A 24,636-nucleotide genomic window follows, 5' to 3' on the forward strand; every position below is an offset into this window, starting at 1 on the left:
AATTCTCAGCATAAATAATTTTGGTAGTTGCCATGAAGCCACGAATACAGTACAGCAGGTTGAAGCTGACAGTTGTAATTAAACTTTTTGAGCGTTTTCCTTTATTTCAGAATCAGGTTTAATTGCCATATGAGAATCACAACACTAGGAAACTGCTGCGGTGCAAGAAAAATAAATGATGAGCACAATTAGAATTAGGAAATAAGCACAACGAAATGATAACAACATATAGAGACAATAATTAGTGAAGCAGCTACTTCATACAGTGTAGGTACTGGTCAGAGCGGAGTCGGATCCAACATTAATCCTGAGAGTCTATTACACAAGCCTGGAGGAGTTCTGCTGTGTGGTGGAGTTGCTAATGCTAATGATTAGCTTCTGCTAGCTGAGACGTTCTCTGCTGTTTCCTGAACGCTAACCCAACAACAGCCTTCCCCGTCGTGAGTCCAGATGGGTGAGTCCATGAATGTTAGTGACAGGGTGACGTAGATCTGTCAGGATTTTCTATCCTAGAGTTTCACCGTCTGTTTTCTATCAGAAGCTGATGCAGGAGATAGGTGTAGGAGACTATTCTCATGTTCAGCCTGCATGAAACACTCAGAGTGACCCGTTAGAATCAGAGATAATCATTAAAACTGGGTTTCTCAGTGTTCCACACCTTTAAACTTAATCTCTGCTTTTAAACTTAATCTCAGTAGAAATAGATATATGTGCGCGCGTGCGCACACACACACACACACACACACAAACACACGCACACACACACACAAAACCAACATTATATTAATACATATTTTTATTTTAACAAGATGTTTGCGTTACAGTTTCTAACAGATTGACTGTATAATTGTGAAACTGCTGTAACCCTCTGGAGGCAGGCGTTGCAGGTGTGCAACAGTTAACACATGCCTACCTGGTTACTCCACATTCGTGTTTCATGAGCACTTTTTAACTCAGAAGTTCCCCTGAAGGACTTAGTTGTTCGTCCTTCTATCAGAACTCATTTAGAGCCTGAGAGGGTTAATCAGGATTAGTAAATTGTTATGATCTCATATTGGCCCGTGTCTAGCAGTAATATTTCTTCTATTTTAGCTAGACGGTATAAAACTGTAAACCTCACAACCCTTAACAGAAAACTGCAGCAGAGGTTCTCCTTCACAGAACAAAAGGTCATAATGTGTGAGGTTCTTGTCACCATGTGAGGAGTGCACAAGTGATGAGGTGCTGTCTGCCACCAACAGGAAGCCTGAGGAAACATAATTCTTTTGTGACTCCGTCTGTCACCACAGTGACATTTTTCTCACCAGCTAACAAGAAAAGATCACACATCTACATGATCTGGTCAAAAATAATCTCATCGTGTTATTTCTACTTATTTTGATATATTTACTGAAAAGGCTACTATACCCTCATAAGAATAATACAAGTATACACGTAACAATGTGCATGAAAAATTGGGGTCTTGTCCGGGATCTGATAAGGGCTCTGAAAACAATAAGTAAATAAAAACAAAACAATGCATTGTTGAATCAACTAATTGAAGATGAATTATTTCTAATGACAAATAGTTGTATACTCGTGCAGCTGCATAAAATTCACTATGGTGTATTTTGTTTTTGATCTAGCTTTAAATGTTAAAATAAATGTAAAGAAGGAAGAGAATATGAATAAATGACATATTTCTAGGGGTCTGTTTGATTACCAAACATATATTATTGACATGCAGTCTGGAATACTTCTTAACACTGTATTGCACAGTCCTCATTTAAAGACTAAGTTCACTCATTTTTCAACACGTTTGCAGTGGTCTCTAGTATAAATGAACGCCCTGAGAGTCGCCCTCTGGGAACAACGCTCTGGAGCTCCTGTTTCAGGAACGAGAAGAGAGCCACAGCCGAGTTGAGCTCCAGGCAGCAGGATTTGGAGTCTTATTTCCTGTTCTGCCATGTTGTGAAGTTACTAATGCTAATGGTTAGCTTCTACTAGCCAAGACGTTCTCTGATGATTCCTGGACGCTAAACCAACAACAGCCTTCCCCACCATGAGTCAAGATGGGTGAGTTATTTGATTTGATGTGCAGATGACAGGCTTTTCTAATCCGAGCTTTCTCGTCTATTCTCTACTGGCGGCTAATGCAGGAAATAGGGGTAGAAGACTATTTTACATTTAGCCTGCATGTTAAACTCAGAGTGATCAATAATTCTTCTAAAATAATAAGTACAATAAACAGTTTCTCTGTGAACTTGGTGTTTAAAAACGTGTACAGTATAGGAAAATAAAAACACCCCAAACTTTGATAGAGAATATGCGAAGCCAGTTGGTTCAGCAGCGAATATTAGCAGAAGTGAGCTATGTGGCTTTAAAGTGACAGTGTGCATTTGCTATGGTGATAGGGGGCAGTAGATATCTAAATCACTGCAAGAAAGCGGTATTTTTGTGTTCGAGTGAGACCTTACCAGCGGATGGCCATTAGGGCCAAAACTCCCTGGGAGTACAACTTCCAGCTAAATCCCAAGTACATCAGATTCCCTTTCATCACTGGCAACAGGCGAAGAGCTACTTGTGTAAAAGAACGTTATTAATGGTGAACATTTGTAACCGTGTTACAAATCAGTAAATGCATTTTGTCCTTACGGGCTCCTGTAGAAGGAAACATGGCGTCTTAGACCCACCCCCATGTAATTTAGACCTGATTTTTATGGTTATATGTTACGAAGCCGCCAACATTTTTCAACAACTGAGCATCTTTTCAGTCATTTTCAGCAGCATTTCGATGGATGTTTCCAGAGATTAACGGTAAAAACTACACATTGTCTCTTTAAGTGAAAACTCAGAAAGACAATCCAATCGTTTCTAAAGTGACTGAATGCAAATGTGACCAGAGCTGCCCAGGAGCAGGTCCTGGTGCGTGTTTGTTTACGTAGTAACAAATATCTGACATTTTCCATCACGGAGCAAGGGTGCGGTCCCGGGCTTCGGGTCTGACGGCACCAACGGGACGATGAAGACGAACGACGTGTCAGAAACTACGGACCGAGACGTCGTCATTTTACTGATACACCCGACAGCCCATCTCCTGCACAAGCACGCCCATCGACTGCAGCTCAGCTGGTCGGGTGTAGATGTGGAGAAGAAAAAACAGAAACAGAGGAGGACACCGTTCTCGTTTCACAACCACAACCCACCCAACATGACTGACTCATCATTAACCAGAGGATCACAACAGAAACGGCTCCACTGCTGTCGGCGTGGCAGTCATCACAGAAAACGACTCCAGCCTTAATGACTGTTAGGAGTTTTAGCACCGAACTGAAGGCAGCTGAGATTGAGGCCATTTACACTGGAAATTGATGAGTGATTTAGTAGAGATGTGTGCCGTTTCAGTGATATGGCAGCAATTCATCAAAACGGAGGTTCACTGCCTTCTTTTCTTTATACTCCTTCCTCTGCAGCCCCTCCCCTCACCCCAGTCTCTCTGTAAATATCACTCAATTATTGACACTAAACTCTGAAGGGCATAAAGACCAGGCATGGCCTTCCCACCTCCAGCGCTATTCACTAGAAAGAAAAGCACACAAACACACAAATGCCAGGCTGGCCCCCCACGGTGCAGCATGGCCAACACACAGCGAGCGAGCGAGCACAACAAACACGTTACCTCGTATTCCTCGGACTCGATAAGCAGTTTGGCGGTGGTGATGCGAGACTCGTATGGAGGGACTTCATTCTGCAGGGACAAAAAGGACAGTAGGACCACCTCCGTGTTTGCACAGGCAACCACAAACACTGTTCCTCTTTTGTCTGATAATAACTCGATCCAATTTCAAAAGGTATGAATTGCTCTGCAGCTATTTGCTGTTAATCTCAGCCCAGGTGTCAGCGGGCTGCGTTCCGATCAACCTGCAGGTGCAGATAAGAGTTACAGCTCTGGATCCTTCTGCAGCACGCTGTCCGTATCACATCTGTTCAACTTTTGAAATGAAGCTGCTATAATTTAGTGGAAGATACTAAAACAGTTTGTGTCCTAGCGCTGACATTGCAGATGTGTTTCTCCTGCAGAACAATCCCCTCATTCCTGCCTTCTCCCCACTCAACACAGCAGATGCTCCTGAGGTGGTTTTCAGCACTGTCCTTCGCTTGCTCATGTCTCACATTTTACCCCCACTGGTGTCCTTAAGGCTGCGTTTGCTGAGAAGCACTCTGAGACAGTCCTGTTGGCTCACAGCGAGTGCAGCTGTACAACACAACTCACCTGCACGTCTTCTTCTGTGGTGCAGGGCGCGGCGCTTTCCTTCTGCGCAGGAAGCCACAACCCAACACTTTTCAGCAGGTACTGTTTACCTTCCTAAAGCCAGGAGAAAATCAAATGTTTATAAAAATAAGAGCGTCCTAGAAAATTGCAGCACTTAAGAGAGTAAACATGTAAATTCACCAAACTCTTGTTTACAAACAACAGTGGTTCGTTTAAAGCCAGTTCATTAGTGGTCATTATTACAACAGTTTATGCACGCAGGTCAGCTGATGTCTGGCAGCTGAGGCCTGATCGGTACTAGTCTGCCCCCTACAGCTCGCTGATGGTACTGCAGATCCACCTCAGGTTGGTGGTGGGAACAAACAATGGCTCAAGCGGAGACGCATCCATCGCTGATACAGCACCGAGACAGAGAAGACTAGACCATGGCCTTTAGCCCAGAGAGGTAAGATTCAGCTGTTACGTTTACTGGATAGCTTCTTTTACCCTGGCTAAACTAAAACTAAATAATAAAGATTTCATTGATGTTCTTCCTTAAACTCTTGGCCCAAAGTACCTCTGCAACTTCCTGTAGATCACGGGATTCTCCCTGACAAACATTCAGCTCCGTCGTCTGTTTTCCATTTATCAGATGACTACATGACCTCGGTGATCCGCCAAGTAATTAACATTCCTATTGGCACGACCCGTGTGTGTGTGTGTGTGCATGTGCGTGTGTGTGTTAATGTAAGTGTCCATCTGCTGATTAATGCCATACAATTCAATCTGCTCAGAATAATTAACTCAGCAGATTCCTGCTTTAATGTGGTGATAACTCATCAGAAGTGTGTGTGTGTGTGTGTGTGTGTGTGCGTGCGTGCGTGTGTGTGTGTGTGTGTGTGTGTGTGTGTGTGTGTGTGTGTGTGTGTGTGTGTGTGTGTGTGTGTGTGTGTGTGTGTGTGTGTGTGTGTGTGTGTGTGTGTGTGTGTGTTCTGACCTGGATTTTCTCTGTACTGAACAGGTAACTGGCCATAAGCTGGAGAGCCTCTGGGTTGTCATGGTGATACTTTAATGCTCTTTCGATGAACTCTCTGCACTTTTCTGCAGCTCCCTCCTCCATGCTACACACACACACACACACAGAGAAGCAACTGATCTCAACCCATCAGAAATGAGGAAGCATGAGATGGAGCGATGGAGCTGCGAGTGTGAGCGGAGTGATGCCGTCTCTAATACCAGAGGTCCGTTAAGTAAATCTCAGCGATGGAGCAGTAGGCTACGCTGACGTCCTTCGCTGTAGGAAGCTCGTGGTGTTCATCCGTCATGGCGGCCGCGGCTCCCGCAGCAGCCTGAGCCTGCAGAAATAAAAGAATTAAATAAAAATTACAGGGCTGCTTCCTTACATCTGACTATTTGTTATAAACGTATAAATGAAGTAGACAAAAACACAAATGTTCCTAAACAGTTAACAAATGTAGACGTGTCTATACGTATAGAAAACTTTCACCTGCATGAACACTTTCCTAACCAAACTCATGAGATTCTTCAGAATCAACCATTACACCAGAATAAAAGTCTGCTATAATAAACACCATAAACATGTCACAATCTACTGAAATGTGTAAACAAACAAATGCACGATGTGTTCATTTGTTGACTACTGGGAACATACTGTCCTATAAATGAAGCTTTTCTACTTTCCAACAATGTTTTATTATAAGACAGAATTTGGTTTGAATCTAAATATGCTCTTGTCATTTGCTTTACTTTTATTTTGAAACACTGCTTCTGAGAACTGGTTTGCTTTGATTTTATATAAACTTAATTTTTATTTAATTTCCCCGTGTCCTGTCTGGCTGTGAAGCAAACAGAGTTGATGTCTGAATGCTGGTGACAAGTCTTACAGATTCACTCTCAGGTGGAGCATCAAAGCGTCTGCTTTTAATGTCACGCCTGATACTTAAAACTTTATTGTTATTGTTTTTGAATGCTTTTTAATTCCGACCAGACATGGAGACAGAGGTGAAAGAAAGGAAAAGACAAAAGGAAGGGGTAAAAAACCAATGATGAACAAGAGTCTGCTTCTAGACCTGCAGAAAAGGGACACACAACAATACATCAGGAGCGAGCTATCACCGCGTCAGCCTGATGAGGAAATATAAAATCAACATTGTTTTACTGAACAATCACGATAATAAATCACAGTGCATTCATAAACTTAAAAGTGTACATATCAGTTGGATGGTGTGTTCATTTTTACAGCCGAACATGGTTAAACAATATTAACATCAAGGTTCATTATTTGAACCGTTTTATGTGAGTGTTGAGCGTGTTTGTGGCAGCTCCAGTGTGAGCCGATTATGGGTTTGATCTGTAAAGTCTCTGATCACACAGCTGCTGCTGCAGTGGTCCTAGCTCTCCAAACATTAGAGTCCCGCTGGTCTTCATCACCAGACAGTGATGAAGACCTTCTGCACAGATGTTTCTTTTATATACTACCCAATAGCACCCCCTTGTGGCCACATCTATATGTCTGCAGTAGTGTTTTATCCATAGACTGCCATGAATCCTCACTCACTCACTCACCCACTCACTCACTCACTCACTCACTCACTCACCACTGTTTCTTGTTTCTCCAGCGCAGACAGGAGGACGTGTATCCCTCTGCTGTAGTAATCCACAGCCTCCTGGCCGGTGTGGATTTGTCCCAGATTCATGTACTTGCTGTGACCAACATCTGGACTCAGCTCCACAGCACGAAGGAGAACTTGAGACTCAGTCAAGGAAACAAGAGCATCAATGCTTTGATGATAAAAATACAGCCGTGTTTCGGTGTGGCTGACCGGTTCTAAAGAACATAAAGGATATTTCTTTAGCTTTCTGCATGTGTCCTAATTCACAGCTGATGTGTCCCAGCATGTCCAGAGCCTGCAGGTTGTTGGAGTCCACATCCAAGGCTCGCTGACAGAAAAGTCCAGCCATTTCAAAATCAAAGCTGTCCATGGATTCCTGCGTCTGAACAACACAAACAGGCATACATCAGACCGCAGCAGTGAGTGGGAACCGTGTTTCCTGTCAGTGTCACCTTCTCCAGCAGCTGCTGCACTGAGTACTTCTCAGCTGTCTTCTTCTTAGCCTTCTCATGCATCCTCAGCTTCATCCTCTCCTGGGGTGACAAGCCAACAAATCCAACATCTGTTGAAAAGACACACGTGTTTACCAAGCAGTTACGTCTCACTTAGAGTGGATTTGAACGGTCTACAACATGTTGAGTAAATGAACCGAGAACATCGGACTGACCCTGGTTTGGGCGGTGGTCTTTCCTTTTAGGTTTGTTTTTCTTCTTGCCCTTAGCCTGGCCTCCCATTCCAAAGGGAATTCTGATGTTTATTACTTCTATGACAACTTTTCTTCTTAAAAACTACACAAAAGCGTGTACACGCGTGTGGGAAACGGAATAGCCAGAGGTTTGCAATACGCATGCGCCGGAGACTGACTGCATCACAACTACGGAAAGTGGTTACGGACTAAATACTTCATCACGTTGGAAATCGCTTTTTTATCTGAACCATTTTTAATGTGTGGCGGGTTTGCTTGAGTATTTGTTTTAACGCGACGTTAATCGGATCATTGTAAAATCTAAACGCTAACATTTATTTTTACTAGTTACTGTTTTCGCAATGCCGTTTATGGTTGACACGTTTATCAACCAATGAAATCACGTCTGATGTGTGACGTATACAAAACTCTAGATTGTAACCAATGATGAGGTACGTTTTTGGCACGTTTGTAATATTTTTTTTTTTCATTTTTTGCAATTTATTGTAAATAAACGAATGACAGAGACGGTGCGGGCTGTGGAATTGCTCATGAGAATATACTTTCCAAGCACACGGCCGCGTTTTAAGGTAATTAAAGTGTATTTTGTTTGAATTGATGAAATCACAAACCCGCTCTGCCTGTAAGGTTTCCGTTGAATTTAGCGAAGTAAATGAATGACAAAGCGACGTTAGATTAGCCGCCAGTGATCATGCTAAAGCTTGGTGTTGCTCATCTCTTACGTTGCTAGTCAACATGCTCCTTTCCAAAACGACGACGATGATGCAGCGTGAAAGCTGTTCGCTACACTTTCCTTCTGTTGGTTTGACACACAGCCGTTATGGTCCGTTGTTGCCGTTGGCGCGTTAGCGTTTTAGCTAGTTTCCCGACCGAGCTAGTCTCATAGCGTGTGCATCCTTCATCGTTTCTGTTCCAGCGCTTGGTGGGTTGCTGTTTGCTGAAAACCGTCGGAGTGGTTGCTCACAGGCAACCGTGGCCAATGCCACAGGCGCAGCCCGCCCTGAGAAGTGGACTTTCAGCGTTAAAGCCAACCCCGCCTGACTGTTGGACCATAAGGGACTGAGTCAGCCATGTCCGAGGTTAATAAAGATGTGATAGACCTGGTTTGGGGGAGACCCTCGGGAGGAGGGGTGTCCACCTCCATCTTCAGAAGATGGTCCCAAGGTAAGAGTTTGTTGTTTTGGAATATGAATGAGTTTGGTGTTAATCTAACCGTTGACTGTTGCTTCTCCAACGTTTCCCCGTAACGGAAAGTCGTCATGTTTTTTTTTTGTTTTTCAGGGTTTGTTTTTAGTGAGTATGAGCAAACGGCACTGGAGCAGTTTGAAGGAGGGCCATGTGCTGTAATTGCACCTGTCCAGGTATAATGGCTCATTAATCAGTCTAGACTTGGACTAGTGGAAAACACACCATCCTGTAATATTTGTGCACATCCAGAGATAAAGTTGGTGTTTTCGTTTCAGGCATTCCTTTTAAAGAACATCCTCTTCAGCAGAGAAAGCTCAAACTGGAGACAGCTGTCAGGTAGATGACCTCCAGCAGCATTTGAATGATTGAGTTTTGCTGTTTGTAGACCGATGGACACCTGTTACATGTTTGTGTTTGTTAGAGGAGGAGCAGAGGACGGCGTTGTGCTCAACACTCAGTGAGATCCTAGAGTCCGCCTGTGCCGGCCCCACCTCAGGATTCTGCCTGGTGACCTGGGCTAAGGGACAAAGCCCAAAGACTAGCGTGCTGTCCAAGAGTCTGACTGCATCTCAAACACAGGACTCGTCAGAAGCAGAGAGCAGCCAGCCACAACAGGAACCAGAACCCAGTAAGTCCTGTCTGTCTCTTTGGATGCTTAAAGAGCAAGTCACCCCCAAATCAACTTTTTTTTCTGATAAACTGTATAAATGTGTGTCTAATCGTGTTGCAAACACGTGTAGTCAATAGTTTAGCACTTTAGTGCATTTTAGTTAAAATTTAAATTTTCTGCCTGAAACTTTCAGTGTTGTGCCGTTGTCAGGTAAAAACTCTTCACTGCATTTGAATTTAAATCTGCCACCGCTATTGGCTAAGAGGTATGCTATGATGTAAACTGGTACATTATGATGTCACAGTGTCGTGAGTGTGTGTGTATTTGTTAGTGGCTCCACCCTCTCGGTCTGCTAGGCAACAGCATTTGTTGCATTTTTCAAACATGAAGTGGGAGTGAAGTACGCTTCTTGTAAGAGGTGACTTGCTCTTTAAAGAGCAAGTCAACCCCTACCAGATTCTAACTCCACTCCCACTTCATGTTTGAAAAATACAACAAATGCTGTTGCCTGGCAGACCGAGGGGGCGGAGCTGCTAACAAATACACACACACACAGGCATTGTGACATCATAATCTACCAGTTTACATCATAGCATACCTCTTAGCCAATAGCGGTGGCAGATTTAAATTAGAATACAATGCAGAGTTTTTACCTGACAACGGCACAACACTGCCAGTTTTAGGCAGAATATTTAAATTTTAACTAAGATGCACCGAAGTGCCAAATTATTGACGACACGTGTCTGCAGCACGATTAGACACTCGTTTCTTTAGTTTATCAGCAAAAAAAAGGTTATTTGGGGTGACTTGCTCTTTAAAGAGCAAGTCACTCCAAATCAACATTTTTTTTACTGATAAACTATATAAATGAGTGTCTGATTATGCTGTAGACAAATGTAGTCAATAACTTGGCACTTTAGTGCATCTTAGTTAAAATTTAAATATTCTGCCTAAAACTGTCAGCGATGCACCGTCATCAGGCAAAAACTTAGCACTGCATTTGAATTTAAACCTGCCATCGCTATTGGCTAAGAGGTACACTATGATGTTAGATGGTACATTATGATGTCACAATGTTGTGAGTGTGTGTATTTGTTAGCAGCTCCGCCCTCTCGGTCTGCCAGGCAACAGCATTTGTTGCATTTTTCAAACAGGAAGTGGGAGTTGAGTAAGAATCTGGCAGGGGGTGACTTGCTCTTTAAGTATGTCGGGGTAATAAAATGCTATCATTCACCGCGGCTTGGTCTTTACTGACTGTAACGTTTAGTGGGATTTGTTCTGTTTTTGTCTGTTTTCTTGTGTCTAGCTGCTCTGGCTGCTGAGGACCTGGGCTTTGAGCAGTTCCACAGCGCTCTCCAGTAAGTGATGAAATAATGATTTAGTATTTGTTATTTTCCTTTTCCTGTATGACAATAAAGGATTCACTGGGTTTTCCAGACGGATAAAAACTGTCAAATCCAGATTTAGCTGTTCTTATGCTGGATTAGGCTCTCGCTGTTCTCACCCAGAAGATGTCATCAGCAGATAAGAGCAGGTTGTGCTGATTTATTTTGGGTTTCATATTCTGTTAGTTCTTTCACTCTGCTCACAATACGCTGAATTCACACACACACACACACACACACACACACACACACACACACACACACACACACACACACATTAAATGCATGCTGTAGGTGTTTGCTGTATGAATAAGGAAGGTTCCTCATGCAGCTCGCTGGCAGCTCAGACACAGTCAGCAGAAAGCGGTGCTTGCAGCTGAAGAAGGGTTTGTTAGCTAATGCTGACCGCTTCAGCAGCAACCTTTCTAAGGTCTAGAACAAGAAGAGCAAATACTTTTGTATTTGACTGTCTTCTCATTAGTCTTGTGTTTATTCTGAGAGAGCACCAACCGCTGCTGAAGCCCTCCTGAACCCTGATAAATCTGACTTGTGGTTGTTTGATTTCTCTTTCCGCTCCTTTCCCTGACCCGCAGCCAGCGAACGGTGCTGTCAGTGGCTGACCTCAGAGAAGAGGTGCTGTCGCTGCACCACTCCTGGAGGGGGTGCTGTGGTGTTTTGCTTTTCTTGTATTCTGTCATCATCACAAAGGTAAAGAAAAGCAGGTGGCAGTGCGTTTTAAATAGGTAACTGGTTTAATTATGAAATGTTACATAACCATATCGGTCATTTCATCTCTTAAAATGTGTCGCCACTGTTTGTTTTAGGATGAATGTTTTATTAGTTACAATTAGGGATGGACAAGATATCGGTATCGGCCGATGTTAGTCACTTTTTAACGTATCGGTCTGCTGGGGGTTGTTTAGTCATGTGACTGTGGTTGTAATCATCTCAGAAGAAGTGTGTGTGTGTGTGTGTGTGTGTGTGTGCATAATAATGTAAATTCAGCTTTAATAATTTTCATTCTACACAAAATCTGCTGATTTCAGAAGCATTAATGTCAGTGTATCGGTTATCGGCCATAACAGTGATCTTAATATCGGTATCTGCCCAGAAATGTCATATCGGTGCATCGCTAGTTACAATAGTGAGAGGGGGTGTTTTTTGTCTTTCAGGGCATAGAGAATATTAGAAATGAGATCCAGGACCCCACAGAGCCCCTCATAGACCCCATTCATGGCCATGGAAGGTATTAAAGTCCATCTACACCTTTTTATTTGATTTACTGGTTGTTGATATCGCTCATGTACCTGGACGGCGGTGTGTTTGCAGAGTGTTTCTGTTTCTCTTGTGCAGTCAGAGCCTGGTGAACCTTCTTGTTACTGGCCATGCCGTCTCTAATGTTTGGGATGGAGACAGGGAATGCTCTGGCATGAGTGAGTTTCATTCCTGAAACATGAAACCGCTTCACAGCTCTTTTCTGCTCTCGTGGTTGAGCCATTTCTTCTCAGGGTGGTGATCTTAAAGCAGACAGAATGGGGATTATAATCATCCCCGGTCTGACGTCAGTAACCTTCACTTATGTTGAAGTTTCGTGTTTCTGTTTGATCCGTTTTAGAGCTACATGGAGTCCATAAACAAGCATCCGTCGGCTTCCTCACACTCATGGAGTCGCTGCGCTACTGCAAGGTACAAACGCTCCCGTGTGCCAGCTGTTTTATTTTACCAGCAAACACAGTTCTTTACAGTAGAAAATGATGAACTCCTAAAGCAAGCCACTACGGGCCAAACGGCTGTTTACAGTTTCATCTGTTCCCTTCTGAAAACAACAATATGAGATTATTTATGTGTTTTATTTCAACCTTGTAGCAGTTTCTCCTCATTGGACAAAATGGAGAGGCCGTTTATGTCTGAATAAGACTCATTAGGATTAGAGGCTGACCGATATGTCGGGCCTATGTATTCAGTTTTCTCCACACCGACCAGAATTATTTTTAAAAGCCGATAAAAGAAATAAATCAATCAGGCACCTGTGTGGCCACCTGCTGCCACAACTAGACTGAAGAAAAGACCCGAAGGACCCCAACACACCGTTTTTTATGTTTTTCAGTTTGTTTTATATTTGAAGTTCAATAAATATTAAGAGATTTATTGATTTATTTAAATTATACTCCACAGAGTAGGCATTAATCTGTGTGTGTGTGTGTGTGTGTGTGTGTGTGTGTGTGTGTGTGTGTGTGTGTGTGTGTGTGTGTGTGTGTGTGTGTGTGTGTGTGTGTGTGTGTGTGTGTGTGTGTGTGTGTTTTTCTGTTTCAGGTCGGAACATTCCTCAAGTCTCCAAAGTTCCCTATTTGGATTCTTGGCAGTGAAACTCATCTCTCTGTATTCTTCACCAAGGCAGGTTCAGCACACTCATACATAGGAGCCAACACACACACACACACACACACTCCACACGTAGACACTGCGTGTAACACAAACCAGTCTTCCCAGCAGGTTGGAAAAGCTAAAATCAGGAATGTGCTTTAGATGTTTAATATTCTGCAGATCCGGTATCAGACGTGTTGGAGTAGGAAAGGGGACACGACTCCCACTCGTCAAACATGCGTATAACCCAGCAGAGACACACTTTCATTATTATCATGTTTTTAGCTTAATTATGTGTTTATTCATAAAGCGCACGGCGGTCGAGGCTGAACACTGATGCGCTAAAACAAGATGACTCTAATAAAACAGGAAGGATGAACACAGCTGGCCAGCAGCATGCTAATTCAAGAAAAGTGATAGAAAATACAACTTTTTACACTGCTGGGCGGTGGCCGGTCTGACCCAGAGACGGCATGGCCACCCCGGTGCTACTCTTCCACCTCAGGACCGCTGGTCTAGCATGACCTGCAGAACACGTTTCTGTCACACATCAGAAAGGTGTAGCAGAGCTGCACCTGCAGGAGACTGAAAAACAGACTAAAATCCTAAACGAGATCCGAAGTCAGGACCAGAGCGATGAGATCACCTGATGCATCTGGCTGCTGAGTTCAGGACCAGCCGCAGCCTACAGGTCTGTGGCAGACCTGCATGTGTGCTGATGTAGTCCAGCCTAGACACGGTTGGTGTGTCGGTCTCCGGGGGACTCGTCTACCCACCGCACTTATGCCCACATCTGAGCGTATTCATCGTGTGTGTGTGTGTGTGTGTGTGTGTGTGTGTGTGTGTGTGTGTGTGTGTGTGTGTGTGTGTGTGTGTTCCTTACTATAATAATGTGTGGGAACAGCATCTGGAGGTAGAACGGGGGAACCGCCACACCGACGCTGTCAGTCATCCACTACCCATAAATAAATCGTTAGGCGAGTCACATGACTGGTGCTACAACACCCGACGGGAATCTGACCTTGTGGAGTGGATTTAGAGTCTTTGTAATCACGATTTTTACTCTTCCCATTTTTATCATCTCGTCTGGTCTTCTTCCGCCTCTCCGGGCCGGGGTCGGGGTGGGGGCAGCATCCCAACTAGGGAGTTCCAGACCGTCCTCTCCCCGGCCACCTCCACCAGCTCCTCCGGCAGAACCCTGAGGCGTTCCTGGGCCAGATCGGAGAAGCACTTTCTCCAACGTGTCCTGGGTGGACCGGGGGCCTCCTGCCGGCAGCACGTGCCAACTCCTCCCTGGGGAGGCATCCTAACAAGATGCCCAAACCACCTCAACTGACTCCTCTCCATATGGAGGAACAGCGGTTCTCCGAGTCTCTCCCGAATGTCCGATCTCCTCACCCCTATCCCTAAGGCTGAGCCCACCACCCCACAGAGAAAACTCACTGCGGACGCTTGTATCCGCCATCTTGTTCTTTCAGTCCTGACCCGGAGCTCGTGACCGTAGGTGAGGACTGGGCGGTAAATGGAGAGCCTTGCATTCCGGTTCAGCGTCCGCCTCACTGCAGACTCCCCAATCCGCCTGTCGGATCTCCCGCTTCCTCCTTCCCAAGACCCGAGGTACCTGAACTCCTCCACTTAAGGCAGGACGTCTCCTGACCCGGAGTTGGCAAGCTGCCCTTTTCCGGTCCCGGTTCCCATTTTTATGATGTTCTTAATCCTTTTTAATTCCTATTATTTTGTGTCCTTGTGAAACGCCTCGTGGTTCTGCCTGAGATGCGTTGGATAAAATATGGTTTCTGTATTATTATTAAGGACTTGTCAGAGCTGCTGTCTGCAGTAGACGTGTCTCCGTTAGCGCGCCGGCAGCAGATCCGTCTGGAGCCATGCTGGGATTCGGGATCCTTTGTGGAGCGACAGATTTACCATACAGATCCGAGAACCCGTTACTCCACGATATGTCAGATGAAAGTATTTATTCCTGAGAGGAACCTCTCCTCTGTCCCGACCGCGTTTATGACCTTTGCAGCTTGTTTGGCTCTTTTGCGCTTCGGTAGCCAGCGTCTCGATCCCGCTACAAAGTTTTCTTTTTGCAGGTAGAACGCAGGAATCCTGACGTGCTGAGGACGTAGCGTCACCAAATATGGGTAAATGAGGGCGTTTCTGTATGTAAATGACTGAGAACGCACACGAGCACCTGGGTAGCACAGGTGGGAAAGCGCATGTTTCATAAATCAGGATTAACTTACCGTAAATCCTCTAATACAGGCCCAGGCCTGTATTTGACTCAAGCTCATCAAGCTCCAGGCCTTTATTGGAAGGAGGGCCAGAATTAGAGGCAGGCCTCTATTTCTATTTGAGCAAAATGAACTAATGGTTCGCTGGACTTTTTGACAATTAAAATTGCGCCCACATTTTCAAAGTTAAACACATTTCTTTTAACAACGGTAGTTCCTGCTTCAGCCCTCTCCCCCCTCCCCCTGCTTCAGCCCTCTCCCCCCTCCCCCTGCTTCAGCCCTCTCCCCCCTCCCCCTGCTTCAGCCCTCTCCCCCCTCCCCCTGCGCAGCGGCCGCAAACTCACTGATGCGCCTGCAGCCTCTCGGAGTTCCTGCTGCTCTAAACATTAAAATAATTATTTCATTTTCTGTTCCTCACTTCTGATTACCTTCAATGGTGTCTGTTTGTTGCAACCAGCAGGTACAAAAACTAACTTGTTTTTATTTGACTATTTTTCTGTCCTGCCTGTTTATTATCTTCCTGCATCTCCTCTCAATCCTAAAGAGAAACTGCTGCCTGGGTTCATATATATTCACCTCATGAGTTACCTTTGAACTGCAGTTCTAAAAGATCTACCGACCGCAGAAACAGCGGAGTGCTCGCTGCTCGCTGGCCGCATCATTTAGGTACGTCACCGGAGGACAAGGTGATGCGCCCCGCTCCACAGCAGTGAAAAGCATCAGGCACAAATAAAAGACAGAAAACATGAAAGGAAATGAGCCGACATGAACGATCGCGTGTTAAATTAGTTTTTGAGGTGGCGACACCTGATTTGATAATGTTACTGTGGCCGTGCTCAGGACGCAGATGTCTGGAGCGCGTCAACAATCAGAGCTTTGCATGTGCAAGCTGGTTAAGGTTAGGATGGGGGTGAGGGGAAGGTTACATTGCAAGAAGGTAAAGGTCACAATTTGGTTAAATGTCCGTTTTACGGCGGGTGTCAGTACCGACGCTCTGGCACAGCGCGTTGCCTCCCGACGCGCAGGAGCTTGTCACCTGCTGACAGCAGGCTGCTGTCTTTTCCGAGGACTGCATCTTGCCGGTTATTATCACGTGACAGCGACTAGTCGATGACAGGCATAACAAGTCACTATAGAGCGGTGAAGTCGACTAGTGACTAGTTCATACAACCCCTGCTACTGCTCCCCAGAGTGTTCTGCAGCATAATCAGAACTTGATATCAAATTTTCGCCTCCTCTTCGTCTCCGCACGGTTAAAGTTACCCTCGCGGTCTATCACTGGCAAATCAAAAGTGAGACGAATGACACAACCGCCCCCCCGTACTTGCTTGTTACCACATTCCACCCGGCCACAATAAAAAAACCGGCCATTATTCACCTCCGCCGACTCCGACACCGGCCAGAATGTGATACCCGGCAGTTAATTAAATACAGGCTAATATTAGAGGATTTACGGTAACTGGTCTTTACAGGTGTTCCCAGCCAGGTGGGCCCTGAGCCTGGTGTGTGGCTGGTTTGAGCTGTAGGTTAGGGTTGGAGGATTTCATGGTGTAAAGCACATACCTAGATGTGTGTGTGTGAGTGTGTGTGTGTCCGTTTGACTGGAACCTTTCTGCTGTTTGATGCGAGACACTGCATAGTACTCTTCTATCGTGTAAAAGGCCTGTATGTGATAGAGCACCTTCTAGGGTCCTACGACCCCCCAGGGCACTTTACAACACAAACAGACATTCACACACTGGTGATGATGAGCTACCATGTAGCCACAGCCACCCCGGGCATCTAATGGCGACAGCAGTCCCTCCAACCACCACCAGCAGGTGAAGTGTCTTGCCCAATGACACAACAACTGCAAGAGACGGAGCTTGAACCTCCAACCCTCTGGTTATGGGGTGGGCGTGTAACCCCACCGTGTGATGCAAGGGTTCCCCGAGCCCCCTGACACGCGCTAAAGCTAACCAGGGTGTATGGTCGCTGTTGGTGAACGTGCACATTTACACACAGCCCAGCTGTTGCATATCGCTGAAAAATAACCACACCCTTAATGCAGCATAGATTATAATCTGGGTTACATGCTCAGCTGGATGAGTGTGTTGGCTCCATGATGATCCAGAGTCATCACACACACACACACACACACACACACACACACACACACACACACACACACACACACACACACACACACACACACACACACACAGTGTAGCGGGATGAAACTTAATCCTGATTAACTTGGTGTGTGTGTGTGTGTGTGTGTGTGTGTGTGTGTGTGTGTGTGTGTGTGTGTGTGTGTGTGTGTGTGTGTGTGTGTGTGTGTGTGTGTGTGTGTGTCTGTGTGTGTACATATGTACGTACATGTGTGTGTGTGTGTGTACATGTGTGTGTCTGTGTGTGTACATACGGACGTACGTTTGTGTGTGTGTACATGTGTGTGTGTCTGTGTGTGTACATATGTACGTACATGTGTGTGTGTGTGACTTCAGGTGGATGGCTTACGGTAAGGAATGTGATTCCAGAGTTTTCATCTGGATCCGTTTGTTCCGCTGGAGACAGGAAACCCTGAACATGCGCTCACGCTGACGTACGCTGATGACATCACCACGCTGCGCTTCTTGTAATCAGTTCTGATTTCTGCAGTCAGAAGTTTACATAAACTCATAATCAGTGTGGGCGTCATTCATGTTGGAGCTTTAATGGTGGATTTGAACTGTGCACACACACACACACACACACACACACACACACACACACACACACACACACCTGCTAACATCTTGTCCCCATCCCGGCGCCTGTACACTTCTGGCTTGACAGAATCGGTACGTTTCTTTGAAACTGGCTGTTTTTCTGGCTAAAGTCGAGTTTTAAACGACAGCTTTCGGGAAGCTACCTGTAGCGCGTTTTATCCAATCAGAAACCAGCTCTGGTGCTCAGGGTCACTGTTCTGTCGGAGAGTCCAAACTCCAGCCTCCAGGTCAGTTTGAAGATTGTGGAGGTCAACCGAAGCTGGTCTTTGGCTCTCTGGAGTCTGTAAACTGGTTTAAGCCTGTGTGAATAATTAGGAAACGTAACACCCCCTCAGTCATTAAGTATCCATAACTAATGCCTTTCACAGCCATGAGTGAGGAAAACTGCGGCGTGAGCCGTTTGTATTGTTTCTGTCACAGGTCATGTGACTTTCTATCTAATTCAGGGGCTTTTTCTGGGCTTTGTGATGCAAAAATACACACAACTTGGTTATGTTGCTTTTAGCTTCGATGTAAAGCCGTTCCCACACACCACAACACCCGATCCTGCGTCTGATGTGACTCTTGCTGCCTTTGGGGACAGCGGTGGGCTCCGAGTGTCTGAGGCTATGCGACTGTGGCTTTTAGACCTTAATAGCATTTGTGTGTTTGATCTAATCTACCTACATAAAGGCTGTTTAGCCTGTTCTGTTTTTGCCCCATGACACCCCCGCTCTCTGCTGAGGCCTGGGTCTTTGTGAAACAAGCCGAGAGCATGTGACAGAAGGTCTTCTGGTTGGAGGTTTCTGAGATGGAAGGAGTCACGTGGACAGGTCGGCATTGGGGTGCTTCCTCTTTAGCTTACGCTAGCTCGGCTGGCCGATGGAAGGATTCTCCTTCCAGTTTCTACCTCCTTACCTCTTTATTGGTCCCTCATGGAAAGAAGAAAGCAGGAAAGGAAGTTGAGAGGAAGGATGCACTTAAAAGAAGAGCACTACAGTGGTCACCCGGGGGGGGGGGGGGGGGGGGGGGATGTGTGTCATTTCTCTTCACTTTTTACTTTAACCTGCTGAGTGATGAGGTTCACAGGCTGTATGAGCTCCTCCAGGGAGCTGTGTGTGTGTGTGTGTGTGTGTGTGTGTGTGTGTACGTGCGTGTGTGTGTGTGTGTGTGTGTGTGTACGTGCGTGTGTGTGTGTACGTGCGTGTGTGTGTGTGTGCGTGCGTGCCTGTGTGTGTGTGTGTGTGTGTGTGTGTGTGCGTGGGTGTGTGTGTGTGTGTGTGTGTGTGTGTGTGTGTGTGTGTACAGTAGTTGTGTGTGTGTGTGTGTGTGTACAGTAGTTGTGTGTGTGTGTACAGTAGTTGTGTGATTTACTGGCCCAGAGCAGCCGCCATGGCCCTTGGTGTCTCTTAAGATTTCCATTTGTGTGTGTGTGTGTGTGTGTGTGTGTGTGTGTGTGTGTGTGTGTGTGTGTGCGTGTGCGTGTGTGTGTGTGTGCGCGCACACATGGATGTCCTTCGAGGCGTCCTAAAGAGTGAGGAAGTGCGTGCTGACCCGGTTCATTCAGCGAGGCTGTTTTGACAGGAAGAGTTAAGGGTAAGGGTTACCGTGACGACTGTCTGGTAACTGATGATGCTCAAATGTAATTCCTTCCTCGTCTCTGGAGACGAGCCTGCATCCCACGACCTTCCAGTCGGTGGCTGTGAAAATCACAGACCTGTTAGCTGACGTGCGCTAGCCTGCAGATCCCTTTGTTCCCTCCTGGTAGACGCTGTATCTGTAGCTTGTTCTGAGCTGCCAACAGTCTACCTGAAGCAGATCTACGGGACCTTCTACCAAACAGGAAGACTTACCCTTTCTCCTAATGCCAGTGGGTGCGGGCCTCACATGAACAGCCTAACAAAGCGGCGTACATTAGCGGTCATTAATAATCTGTGACGGGTCAGACCAAAGGTCATTGTACTGGGATGAAAGTCTGTGTGCACGCTGCATTATTCTGTCTTCCCCCGGGTGTCCTCCTGTGTTATTGGACCCATCACCGTGCTCCACAACTACTCGCTGGTGTCTCGTCTCTTTGTAGCCAGACGCACTTTTGGTCATCCAAGACGACGGGATAAATCACACTATTGTCCTTCCTGTCACACCTGCAGCTCATGAGAAACGGATACAGAACCCGCTCTCATTAAGGTACAAACGAGACGCTTCCTGCATTTGGTCGTTATCATCTCCTGAGATGTGTCCGCTGAGGTGAACCGCATTCAAAAACACACGTAGTCTTCATAAAAGCGCTGGTGAGCTTATCTTCACCTGCTGGGAACAAGACCGGAGGCACCATGCAGGACCGCTGCTTTGTCTGTGTGAAACCGAGCTCTGCAAGCATACTTGTGACCACTCTCAGCCTCACAATAGCTCTTCAGACGGACAGGAGGGAAAGGAAGTGTAACTCTAGGAAAGCACGACGTGTACCTGTCCCAGCTGAGGGAGCTACCTGGATGAGGAGATAAAGGCTGAAAAGCAAGAGGAAGAGTCCCGCTCTGGGAGTGCAGGAAGTACTACAAGGTGGAGTACCTACTTAGCACAGGAACAGAGAAAGAAAAGGGCAGAGAGGGTTCGGTTGTTCACCACAGAGAGCTTCAAGAGCAGGAAGCAACAAGATGTGGGTGGAGAGAGTGGAGCAGACCGCCTCCCTCCACAGGACACCGGTGATGAAGAGGGTTCTGTGACCATCGGCCTTTTTCCCAGGGACACAGGAAGTTAGTCCGGCCTGATGAAAAGCATTGTGTGTGTGTGTGTGTGTGTGCACGCGTGCGTGCGTGCGTGCGTGTGTGTGTGTGTGTGTGCACGCGTGCGTGTGTGTGTGTGTTGTTCTAGCTTCAAACCTTTAGGGTGTCTTGTTGTTTCTCTGTCATGCAGGTCAAGGGTTTGTGCACAGAGGTCAGGCTGCAGAGTTTGGAATGTGCTCCTTGATTTCATTAGCCACACTTAAAGAGCTGGCCTTGGTGCAGATGTGTGTGTGTGCGTGCACGTCTGTTTGCACGAGCACACATGAGAATAGAGTTCATTGCTCCAGTTCAAGCCAACACTCGTCACCAGGGATGTGATGTGTTTATGGCACAGATTCAGAATCGTACAAACACCTTCACAGTGGAGGGGAACGAGCCGCTGAGTCACACAAACACACACTTCCAACGCTCCTGCAGCGTCAGCGAGCTCCATGACTCGTTTTCCTACTCGGCAGCATCTTCCCGAGGCCTCTAATAAAACACAGATCAAAGAGCAGTGAGCAGACATGTCATTACACACACACACACACACACACACACACACAGCCCGTCTGTCTGCTGCTGCTGACACGACTCGCTGGCTCTTTGTTTCTCATGTCGTTGTTTTGGACAGACCATAATAGCGTGATGTCGGCACATCCCTGATGGCCGCTTACTGGAGTTCATCTTCAGGGAACAAACACAACTGACATCAGTTGTAATTCCAGCTGGAGTTCAGCTCCGTCGCCTCGGGGTTCCTCGTGTTTTCTTAGGAGGCGGGACTACAGTTCATGAGAACACGCTCCGAGTCTGAGCATCCATGTTTGTTCTCCCCTCCTTCTGGACCTCTAGAAGCATAGCAGACGTCTCCATCTCATGACGAATCTGCTGTCGCACTCATGGAGCCTGTAATGTTAACACATCCAGACCACTCACCAGCGGAGGAGCCTGCAGCTGGGAGTCGTCTCTTCTTGATGTGTCCCCCCGAACACCCTTTCTCCAGACTGCAGCTACAAGTGGGCCGTGAAGCCCGGCAGCAGCGTGGGTCTGGGCCTCACGCCGTTAATAAAGAGGCCAGCTGAAGGAGATGAGCAGGCTTCATTTGTTCTCCTAAACATGACATGTTTGTCCATCGAGTCGTTGTCCTAAACACCCCGCACACACGCACACACACACACACACACACACACCCTAACCCTGATCCCTCTGTGCAGCACAGTGTGATCTAGAGAGAGAAGATGTGTTTGTGGAGCTAACCCTCTCTCCCATCCTCCGTTTGAGCCAGATGACTTCTACTTGTGAGTGCTGCTCGTGTTAGTGCCAGCAGAAGCCAGCGTGCACGTTAAACTCCGAGGCTTTGAATAAAAACATCTGAATGGTGCCCAAAAATAAGATAAGAGGCATGAGGAGGCATTCTTCTGCCGTGAGATCAGCGCTGAGCTCTCTGGTTGCACGTCTTTCGTCTTGGTGCTTAAACTCTCCTCAGATGGAGACGTTTGGTGAATTGTACTCCGTCACCTTTAATCTGCCTGGACGTTCTACGTAGAACCGGCCGGGCCCGTCCGATTCAGCCTGTGAGCCACGTTTCTCGTTAAAGGCGTCGCCCACACGCAGATCAACACATGCTGCAGCGCCCATCGCTGAGCGGGTCCGAGGGTGAGAGGCTTGATTTCCTGATGTGTGTTTGGGATGACTTCATCAGCAGATCCATTAACAGCCCAGTGGTTTCTGCAGCCCCTCAGGCTGCTCGGCGCTCCTGAGACGGGCGACTCGTGCGCTCTGTTCTGTTTTTGCTGCTCTATCAAATGTAGCTTTTCTGTTTTGCAGAAACAAAATCCTGAAGAGTTTCTGGGGGAGTTGTTCAGCCGCGGCGGCCCTCCGACCAGCGGCCTCTGAGCTGGTCGTTAGGAACTAAAACTTACGTCTCTCTCTCTCTCTCCTGGCTGTCCTGCTGCAGGAACTGTCGCTCGTAGGTCCAGAGTCTCCGTCGGAACAGGCCAGAAGGGTTTTCCAGTCATTCGATCCTGAAGGTAACGAGTGTTGTGATTCTGTACATTTTACTCCTGATGGTGATCTTCCATCCTTACGGCAGGAACTCACCGACGGCGTTAACCCTCCGACCCACCGCGGTGGTCGGGTCCGTGCTGCAGATGCGTTCCTCTCATCTTCACTGTTGATGTTTAAGTTGGTGTCAGCTCCTCAGACAGCTGAGCCAGCCTTCCTGCTTCATCCCTCTCTTCCTCCCTTCTTAACATTCCCAGAATAGACGGTGAGGGAGGCACGACTGGTTGGTTGGTTTTTGCTTTTATTCAGCCGTTTACCACCAGAGACGGAAGACTCGCTCTTCTAAGATGGAAAATAATTCAGATTCATCACCGAGGCTTGTTCTGCTTTGCGTCTCCGTCCTGTTTCCAGTGAGCCGCTGCAGCGGTCTTAATGTTCTGGCAGATAGAGTCCGTGACTTGTCCCTGAGCAGCGGGCTGCTGTGTGCTGGTTTCATCTCACCTGAAGCTTCCAGTGTCCGTGGGCTCTAAAGAGGGACAAAAGGCCTCAACAGAAAGCTTTTAACATCTGAGAAGGTTAAGAAGCGGAACGCTGTGAGATCAGCGCTCACTCGTGCAGCTGTGCACGCAGCTGTGCACGTAGCTGTGCACGCAGCTGTGCACGCAGCTGGAGCGTTCAGCGGAGTAAATCAGCAGTTGTGCTGCTTATCGTCATGTTTTACGGGAAACTCTGACACAACAAACAGCTTGTTGGCTCTAGGCTTCATAGGAACATGAGCTGCTTTGTGCTGGATCTGCATGTGATGCAGCCTGATCACGGGACGAGCGGCTCCAGCAGCAGACGTAAACAGAACCGTCATCGTTTGTTTCTTCCTGTTGCACAACGGAGCCGTGCTGCTGCCGCTGCTCAGCGCGTTCTGCCGACCACATGGTCGTCTCTCACCCACACACGTGCACACAGTCTGCGGCCTGCAGACTTTCATGTGTGTTGTGCACACATGAGAGGAGACGGGCTGTAAGCAGCACAAGTATCCGTGCACTGCAGTGAAGGACGTGAACCTGAGTGTGACGCGTCAGTGTGGCTCCCTGTGGCTGCAGCGCGTCGGTCTTCATGTCCCCGTGTCGCGGTCAGGTGGAACATCTGCTTTCATCTGCAGGAGAACACACCGCCATATCTTCAGATCACATCTGGGGTGCATGCGTGTGTGAGAACGAGACGCGGGGACTTGTGAGGTCATGTTTCAGCGGGAGAAAAGCTCTGGGTCTGGTTTGGGTCCCGTCTAGTGCGATTCAGCCACTTATTAATAATACGTTTTGTTTAACGCGCCTTTCCTGTCTCCCAAGGACACTTTACAGCAGGGGGCATAAATAAAACAGGATCAACGGTGCAGGAGTGTGAAAACACCAAGATGTGGTGAAAGCTTGTTTGAAAAGTGGGTTTTGATTTAAAGAGCGAGTGATTCTGACCCTCTTCATGTTCTCGTGTTCTAGATAACGGCTTCATCCCAGACTCTCTGCTGGAGGACGTCATGAAAGCTCTGGACCTCGTCTCTGAGCCTGAGTAGTAAGTGTTGCACAGCACACCTGCAGCGCGTCTGAAGTCGAGGCCGGCCCAGGTCAGTACCTCTGCTCAGGTTTCACTACCAGATGCTATAACGTAGGACCTTGGAGAGCCCGCTATAAAAGCTCGGCACGAGGCTTAGGGTACGGTCCTTAACGTCAGGAAGGAAGAGAAGGATGGAGGAAGTGCTTCAAAGTGCCGCTTCCAACAGAAGCACGTTCTCCTCTGAG

The 24,636-nt window shown here is 46.9% G+C and overlaps 2 protein-coding genes across 5 annotated transcripts in view; one reads left to right on the forward strand and one right to left on the reverse strand.

Annotated features, from left to right (window-relative positions):
* si:dkey-12j5.1 (uncharacterized) overlaps window positions 1-8,384 on the reverse strand; it is a 35,191-nt gene extending 26,807 nt beyond the window's left edge. For 2 of the 3 annotated variants that reach the window (XM_015950512.3, XM_015950511.3), the window contains exons 1-8: window positions 7,532-7,830; window positions 7,317-7,426; window positions 7,100-7,246; window positions 6,850-6,999; window positions 5,468-5,586; window positions 5,229-5,352; window positions 4,253-4,345; window positions 3,659-3,727 (exon numbers count right to left, since the gene is read on the reverse strand). In XM_015950512.3, coding sequence (XP_015805998.3) covers window positions 3,659-3,727; window positions 4,253-4,345; window positions 5,229-5,352; window positions 5,468-5,586; window positions 6,850-6,999; window positions 7,100-7,246; window positions 7,317-7,426; window positions 7,532-7,598 — 879 coding nt within the window. In that variant the 5' untranslated portion in view covers window positions 7,599-7,830. Of the gene's footprint in view, window positions 1-3,658; window positions 3,728-4,252; window positions 4,346-5,228; window positions 5,353-5,467; window positions 5,587-6,849; window positions 7,000-7,099; window positions 7,247-7,316; window positions 7,427-7,531; window positions 7,831-8,292 lie in introns of those variants that run through there. The other variant, XM_015950513.3, reaches the window with a different exon arrangement.
* The window catches only part of mindy3 (MINDY lysine 48 deubiquitinase 3), a 19,189-nt gene continuing 2,574 nt past the window's right edge, over window positions 8,022-24,636 (forward strand). The window contains exons 1-13 of one of the 2 annotated variants that reach the window (XM_070551235.1): window positions 8,022-8,139; window positions 8,487-8,734; window positions 8,852-8,931; window positions 9,034-9,094; window positions 9,180-9,386; window positions 10,675-10,726; window positions 11,347-11,461; window positions 11,926-11,999; window positions 12,083-12,186; window positions 12,369-12,439; window positions 13,067-13,147; window positions 22,800-22,872; window positions 24,337-24,409. In XM_070551235.1, the coding sequence (XP_070407336.1) occupies window positions 8,641-8,734; window positions 8,852-8,931; window positions 9,034-9,094; window positions 9,180-9,386; window positions 10,675-10,726; window positions 11,347-11,461; window positions 11,926-11,999; window positions 12,083-12,186; window positions 12,369-12,439; window positions 13,067-13,147; window positions 22,800-22,872; window positions 24,337-24,409 (1,085 nt within the window). In that variant the 5' untranslated portion in view covers window positions 8,022-8,139; window positions 8,487-8,640. The remainder of the gene's footprint in view (window positions 8,140-8,486; window positions 8,735-8,851; window positions 8,932-9,033; window positions 9,095-9,179; window positions 9,387-10,674; window positions 10,727-11,346; window positions 11,462-11,925; window positions 12,000-12,082; window positions 12,187-12,368; window positions 12,440-13,066; window positions 13,148-22,799; window positions 22,873-24,336; window positions 24,410-24,636) is intronic. The other variant, XM_070551236.1, reaches the window with a different exon arrangement.

This window comes from Nothobranchius furzeri, chromosome 5 (assembly GCF_043380555.1).
Source record: "Nothobranchius furzeri strain GRZ-AD chromosome 5, NfurGRZ-RIMD1, whole genome shotgun sequence".
Lineage (NCBI taxonomy): Eukaryota > Metazoa > Chordata > Actinopteri > Cyprinodontiformes > Nothobranchiidae > Nothobranchius > Nothobranchius furzeri.